This window comes from Trichomycterus rosablanca, chromosome 10, assembly GCF_030014385.1.
Source record: "Trichomycterus rosablanca isolate fTriRos1 chromosome 10, fTriRos1.hap1, whole genome shotgun sequence".
Taxonomy (NCBI): Eukaryota; Metazoa; Chordata; class Actinopteri; order Siluriformes; family Trichomycteridae; genus Trichomycterus; species Trichomycterus rosablanca.
The window spans coordinates 14,904,809-14,913,173 of NC_085997.1; the positions used below are offsets into that span (position 1 = coordinate 14,904,809).

Here is an 8,365-nt window from a genome sequence, read left to right on the forward strand (position 1 = left end):
TGCCACAGTTGATTTTGTTTCTTTGGGTCAGTGGGTTTTATAGACGCGGGGTTATATTGCAAAAGTTCAGATGCTTGTTGTGTGCTTTGCTGCTTGAAGTTTTTTATATTTTTTTAACAGTGTGTCAGAGCAGAAATTCAAGTTTTCAAAAGTACTTGTTCAGATTAACTAAGTCTGAAAAAAGATGCTGCATTTAGGCATTTTCTGAGCAGATGTCATGGCATTTCTTAATTACTAATGCTTAGCTTAAAAAGTCTGTTAAAGGTTTTAAAAGAAAGGCACAGAGAAACAAGATGAGGGATAAAGGAGCCAGGCTGAGAATCAGTCATGTCCGACAGCAATCAACAGTCAGTTGAGAAACTCAGCAGAGAGACTTCGCACGCAGCGTGCTGAGCGGAATTTGAGTTCGTGGTAGCACTGCACAAAGCTGTGGTAGATAAAAGTAATTGGGAGAGCCAGAAGCACAATGCCACTCACAACACACACGCCACCCAGCACGCGACCCGGCATCGTGATGGGATACATGTCTCCATAGCCCACCGTGGTCATGGAGATAATAACCCACCAGCAGGCTGCCGGGATGCTGGCGTAGTCCTCGTTGCTACTCTCCAGATCCAGCCCATGCTCCAGAAGCTGGGCCAGAGCACTGAAAATGGCCATGGCTACAAACACAAACACCAGCAGCATGACCATCTCACGATAGCAGCGGCGCAAAGTCAGCCCCAGTGTCTGCAGACCAAGGAAGTGGCGGGCCAGCTTGATCAGCCAAAAGATGCGCATCATCCGCAGTACCCGCAGTGTGACCCCTGCCCTTTGAAGCTGTGGGTTTTCCCCAGTTAGGGCAGTCATGGTTGCCGAGACGTAGTAAGGAGTGATAGCTAGCAGGTCGATGATGTTCAGGGGTCGACGCACAAACTCACATTTGTCCCGCGAAACAATAAAGCGCACTATGCACTCAGCAGTGAACCAGCCGATACAAACTGCTTCAATGATCCTGTAGGAGGAAAAAGAATAGAAAACAATAATCAGCAAACAACAAAGATTACAATTAGGGTAAAGTCTGGTAAAGTGGGCCACATTTTGTCATGTATTTCAATATTAAAGAGTGGCTATGTTTACCTGAATTCACCCTAATCTACATTTAAGTCATTCTATGCTTTTTTATTTGTTATATACTTACTTTTAATTTAAAATATTAACAGTACATTTAAAGAAATCCTTCAGTCAAGAATAAAATACACAATAATCCCTAGTCGATTAACCCAGACATGATCTGTGCCTGATGTTTGCTTCTATAGTTTTATACTGAAGTTATGAGGCTAACAAACAATTCAAGTCTGTATCAACCAAAATCGACATGTAGCATCATTAGCCACTAAGCTCCAGTGCAACTCTGAAGAAGCAAACATCAAACCTCAAGCACATCCTGGCTGATCAACTACATCTGAAGTAACATGAAAATTATGTAAATTATTCTTTTTGGTTACATTTCTTTAATGCATTTAAAACACAAGCATGCAGTCTACCATGAACCATGCAGGGTTTTTAGAACTTTAAAAGTTCATCTTTTGTCATGCTGGAAATGTAAGTGTTTTGCTCATGACAGTTTTATAAAAGAAGAGCTTGATGCTGCTCAGATATTATATTTGTTTAATCTGATGAATTATTAAGTTAGTATATGGATTTGCTTCTATGGCTCCATTGAAACATGATTTTTAAGCGTTTTAGGGCTAGAAAGCAAAGTTGCTCTCTGAAAAGTTTTGAAGACAACTTTTGCCCCCCTACCCAGGCCTTCACAGTAATTGCCAGGAAACATGTATGGGTAAGAATTTAATGTGTGATAAGTGTGATCTATATTAGGGCTATTCAATTCATTCAGGAAGCCAGATTACAAGATAAGTTCTGGTTCTAAAACAAAAGCTGCAAGTTTATATCTTGGTAGTGAGGTAATAGTGACAGTACTGGTTAAACCAAATACCTTCTATGGAATTACTATGTTATTCAATAAAGTAATCAAGTTTATAATTTTATTTATTGATTCATTAGGATTTTAACGTCATGCTTTACACACTTTGGTTATATTAATGACAGGACAGGTTACATAAGGTTCATCAGTTCACAAGTTCAATGTCGAACACAGTCATGGCATATTTAGTGTCTCCAATTCACCTCACTTGCATGTCTTCAGACTGTGGGAGGAAAGCTCCTGAAGGAAACCCACACAGACATGTGGAGAACATGCAAACTCCACACAGAAAGGACCCAGACCGCTCCACCTGGGAATCAAACCCAGGACCTTCTTGTTGTGCAGCGACAGTGCTACCCACTGAGCCACTGTGCTGCCCAGTTTCTGATTTTCGTACTTTTTTGATTCACAATTTATTTATTTTTTATTTCTAGTGGGTGGAAAACAATGCACTGGGACTGTTTTTATGCTGTCAGTCCCTCATTTATTACAGCCACCTGTTTACTACCTGCACTTTCATTTGATGGACATGTAAATATCTCCTACCTATCTGAAAACCATGAAAATGACAGGCTGTTTTGACTGTACAGTCCATTTCCCAGTTCATTTTATGGTTCATTTTAGGCTTTTAAAAGCACTTTAGCTAAAGTGTAAAAATTTGTATGACAATAAAATTTTTTAAACTGATTTAGATTACCTGACAATAGACAAACATTTGCACGATATGAACAAAGGTATGTGGACACTGGACCTTTAGCTTGTTGGAAGTACCATTACAAAACCTCACTTTTCTAAAAAGGCTTTTGTATGGCCGAACACTGATGTTGGATAAGGAGGTCTGGCTCACAATAAGTGTTTTTACTTCTCGCTGTGCAGGTCACTACATCAAACTCACCAGAGCATGTTTTATGGACCTGCACAATCATGCTAAAACAAGGAAGGGGCTTTCACAAACAGTTGCTACAAAGTTGGAATCATATTGTTTATTTTACATAATTTACTTAACACTTGAACACAATAATTACAAGTGTCCACATACTTTTGGCAATAGTGTTTCTAGGACTAACACATAACTGAAGACAGAGACTGGAAGCAGTGTGGTAAAGTGAAGTGAAGAGCAGCACCAAGCTTTACTGAGGAAAGGGGAAATGTGTAGGAATTGCACATTCAGTTGGTGTTCTTTCTGCTCACAAATGCCAGAGTATCAAATCTAATTCTAATTAAGTGCAAGATACAGTAAATACATTCAGCAAATACAATATATGTATTGTCATGATGTACAGCCAGGAAACATTTATTACTCTGTCATTTATGGCAGCAGAATTATTTCCATGCATGACAAACCTCACCACCTTCAATTTTCTCCCTTACTGTCTTCTCACAAACACAAAGACATATATCTGACCTCTGGAATGGTAAAGGATATGAAACCAACAAGGCACGGGATGTGAGCATGAGGACAGACAAAAGTCCAAAAAACACCGGCATAAAAGAGACAAAAGACAGAACGTAAAAGCTGAAAACAGTGGGAGAGAAACATGTCAGTGAAAATGTGAGACACATTAAAGGTTTGTATTTTATTTCTTCATTGGGCTGTTTGTCAGCTTGCTTGAAATAAAGATGTTTTTATAGCTGCTCATTACACTGGGTTTCAGTTTATAGACAGTTTGAACATTTCATTTTGATATACTGTTTATGGAATAGCTGTATACAGCTGCAATCATCTACTTTTTATTCAGAGCTTGGTACAGGGATATAGATCTAACTTAGAAATCCAAAAGACATGTCTTAAAATACTGGCTCCTTAAAAAGAAAACTATTAAGGTCACAAGCAGACCTGTCCCAATATTACCTGACTGCAATTATTTGAGAACAACTAATCTTATACAGGTAGAGGACCTTATCTTTGAAGACACTAAATCACAATTACAAACATACTATAGCTGCATAAATATTAGATTATTTGCCAAAAAAGAAATCAAAGCAAAATTAGACAACTGACAGATTTAAAAATAGGCCAAACAAGTTGCTCAAACTACAGGTGCTTCAGTCACCAAAAACTGAAAAATAGGTTTAGTCCTGGCAGTGCATTTAAAACATGTACCAGCAAATAGGAGTAGTAATTGCAGATCTAGGTTTACTGCGGGAATACATAGCTCTTAAATTAAAAGCTTTTCAACAGAAACTGTACAATATGATCCTCACAAAGCTGGAATTCATGCCAGGTCTACTATTCAGACATTTTAGTATCAAAGGCCAATGTGCAAATATGCATAACTTGCTGTAAAAAGCAAAAACGCCAGACCCAAATTCGTCTAAAAAAACCCTTGTGATTTCTGGGAATTAAGGATAGTTTGTAATGGTTTAAAATGGAACAACAGTGCTGCAAAAGTTATTTACTACGTAATAAAGATGTCTCAATAACATCTCGTGACATAGTACTAATGTTATTAAAGATTTCCAATGTTTCCACTGACCAACTTAAGTGTGTTTTGTAAATATAAACAAATGTAGAATTTAAAGCCTTCACCACATTAAAGTTGTAACAGAGGCAATTTTATGAATTTGTTACAATAATTTTCTTATTAATTACAATTTTTAGTTGTTTGTTAATTAAACTAGTTATGTTGACACCTGCAGCAAGAGAAATTCCTTGTACACCTGGTACAAAATAAAGATTCAGATTCTAATTCTATTAAACATTAAACTAAGCCTGTTCCCCATCTACAACTGTAAATGTGACTCAAGCGAGGTTACAATGTTACAAGGTTACAATGATAGATAGATAGATAGATAGATAGATAGATAGATAGATAGATAGATAGATAGATAGATAGATAGATAGATAGATAGATAGATAGATAGATAGATAGATAGATAGATAGATAGATAGATTTTACTTCAGGAAGATTGCAAACACAATTTGAAAGTATAACGTTACAGTACAACAACAGTAAAATTGTGGCCACAAACACTGACAGTTAGACGACATTAGCAATGCTAAAAAAAACTGATATAAAACCCCAGAAAGACAGAAAACAACCATCCTTCATTATGATTTTAAACATGTATGGGTGATCTGACTATATAATTTTAATATCACATATATTAGGATAAGAATATCTTTTTAGTTCTGCAGGTATCATTAGGTCTCAGTGATTATCATATACCTCTTTAACTTAGGCCCTAAATATTTCATTGTTACACCACACATTAAGAGTTTTATGCATTACAATAAAAATACAAGTACAATTTTTTTGAAAAATTTATTAAATCTATATATTAATATTTATTGTTTTAATTTTATATGAATTCTAGTTGTTCAGGTGTCACAGCAGTAAATTACGTTACGTTAGATTTGAATCCCCAGCAGTGCTTTTAGCTGGTCGGGTGTCTACATACTGACATCATTGGCTATGTCTGAGGGGGCCCTGTGATCGACTGCCGTCCTGTTCGGGGTGTGTTACTGTATTGCACCCAGTGATGCCGGGGCGACCGGACCCACCATGACCCTGACCATCATAAAGTGGTGGTAAAACATGACAATTATTTGAATGTAATGACATGCAAACATCTGGAGCACCCCTCCTTGTTACTAAATAACCTAATATAGTCAGGTTTAATGACAGCATTGCTTGCCATTTGTGTATGATAGCAAGATGGCAAAAATGTTAATTGGTTCCACTCAGGGGTGTCGTACATTTAACTTTTATTAAGTGGATGTGTCTTAGACATGTGGGTGATTTATGATTACTTTAATATGCCTCCTTTACCTGCTTAATTCCCTGTATATGAAATGGGTTATACAGTATACATTTTTACCGCCTACAGAAATGCCTAAATCAAACAGCAGCCAGACACCAACTGGCAACACAAAGCTGTCATTAAATGTGCCTCTCAAAAGGATGTTGTGTGAGATCAGGAATTACAACCCAATATGTGAGATTTATGAGGACTGCTTTTCACTGTGGTTACTCACTTACTGTAGGAAAAAAATTAAATTTTATCTGTCACTAGGGTGGCGCTCATAAGTGTGTATCATTTGTGCCCCAGACAAATCAGTTATAGGTTGAGTGCATGTAATTTTACCATTTTGTTATTACTTTAAAGCTATTACTTTTCACATTAGGAAAATGTAACTGCACAGTGCATTTTCCTTTTTCATCACATCTGCTAAATGCTGCATATCATAAGTGCTTGTATTGGACATAATGCCCAGAGACTCCTATGTCCTCAAAATTGCTTTTTTATCCTTTAACTCTTATTTATTTCTTCTATCTTTAACCACAGACCATAATGTTTTGGAAAATTTTATGAATTTCTGTTTCAGCTGTTGTTTACTGTAAAGATAACTTTAAATTAGAATTTAAACATTGTTGCAACAGAAGGAACATAAAATATTGTATAAAAATATAAAAATTGTATAACATTGTATTCTAAACATATAGGGTTAATTGTCAGATTGAATATTTTTATTACAGCATAAAGTTATATGTTCTTTCCCTTTTAGTTCTATAAAGAAAATACATCATTCCAGGGTAATTAAAATGTTTTATTAACATTTATACCGGGAAATAATTAATACATTTTTTGTGCTACAATGCTTTAAGAGCAGAAGATGTTGTGTATACCCATGTTTTAAAACAGCATTTCTTTCCCAAAATCATTATTTTTGTATTAATTGGGTACCCCAAGCAGGGGGATGAACTTTCCATACTGCCTTTTTAATGAAAATGTCTTATGTATGTTCATGTGGTAAAGACAACATTAAAACCTAAACACAAACCTCAGCCTGGTATACAGGCTCAAATCAGCTCATCTACACATCTACAAGGTTGTGGTATAGTTTAAGACAAAATCAGCAAGATACACCACTACATTTAGTAGTAGATTAACTGGCAAATTTTAAGCCATTGCTGACAGGGTTACACTCAATTTACTCAGTGCTGTAAAACATAATTGCCTTACCAATGTTTCTATCTTTTAATATTTGTTACAGCAAGTGGTTTTGGAGTATCATAAAAAATTAATATGACAAGCAGGACACAAAATATTCTAAACATGTATGGCTAATTGAATACTTATATATATATTATATAGTTCTTTTTCACATTGACTCTTCTAATGCATGTTCTTATGTGGTAAAGAAACTATTTATTGGCATCTTTATTTAAAATAAATAAATAAAGGGGTTAGCAGTCCTGTGATCCACCGCCACAGTGATTAGGATGAAATGAAATATCCTTCGTATGCTTATTGTAAAAATACTGTAATGTGATATTTTGCCATACTGGGCAAATTTAAATCAAAACGACTTTACGACTGTTACTGTGCTTTTTCTCTTACCTGTGCTCCTCGGCTGTGTTGTTCTTGGCTGTGTCCCAGTCGGGCAGAGTGCTGGCACACAGGATAACCATGGAAATAATGACAAAAATCACCGAGACCGAGGCGAGGATCTGCGCTGCCACTGAGGACGCGGGTTCCTCGAACGTCCTCCTCATGCGCTCCAGCCATCCCTGGTTACCAGATCCCCTCTCTGTGGGTTCTTCATCTCCAGTCCGTGATTCCTCATCAGCTCTCCCGTCATCCTCCGAGAAATAAGTGTAGGTGTCGGACATGCGATCATCCAGACGCCTCTGGCAGCAGAACTCCAGGTGCGAACTCTCAAGCCCCCAGTAGATCATCTCGTTGTAGAAGGACAGCTCGCACATCCGCGGTACGAAGCGCAGTTTACCGGAGCGCACATACAGCATGATGAAGACGAACGCTTCAGAGTGCCGGTCAAAGAAAAACTCATTGCGCTCCCGATCGTAATCATCGCAAACCTCCAGGACTTCTTTCTCTGAAGAGCAGCTGTGCAGCCGGCTCACTCTGCGCAAAGGGAAATCCTTAATCACATCCCGACTGAACGCGTATTTGGTGCCGCCGACATTCAGGATGCAGATGTTCTTGCCGAACTTCATCTCGGCGCTCCAGGATGAGCTCAAGTCATTTGTGGAAAGTGCAGATTTCGGTAAATGATGCGCTTTTGACAGATCATTGCCAATCCAAATATCCACTTTTTGTGCAGGATGTTAAAAACGATGGAGCGTTTTGCGCTGCTGCACTTTACGGAGTGTGCGCATTCTCCAGATTCAGCGCTCCTTCTGCTCCGAGTTTTCCTATCCCAACTCCAGCCTTCAAGGGGGGCACTTCTCTCTCTCTCTCTCTCTCTCTCTCTCTCTCTCTCTCTCTCTCTCTCTCTCTCAACTCAAACTCAAAAGAAGCTTTATTACCATAACCATACAGTACAGTATTACCACAGTATTGTGTTTAAGTGACATACAGTGTATCACAAAAGTGAGTACACCCCTCACATTTCTGCAAATATTTTATTATATCTTTTCATGGGACAACACT

The 8,365-nt window shown here is 37.7% G+C and overlaps 1 protein-coding gene across 1 annotated transcript; it reads right to left on the reverse strand.

Moving 5' to 3' along the window:
• Positions 1-348: 348 nt before the first annotated feature.
• Positions 349-7,929, reverse strand: kcng3 (potassium voltage-gated channel, subfamily G, member 3). Its single transcript, XM_063003629.1, has 2 exons — positions 7,313-7,929; positions 349-994 (listed from the first exon to the last, which is right to left on the reverse strand). Exons 1-2 carry the CDS (start codon positions 7,927-7,929, stop codon positions 349-351), a joined length of 1,263 nt encoding a protein of 420 aa, XP_062859699.1.
• Between the last annotated feature and the right edge of the window lie 436 nt (positions 7,930-8,365).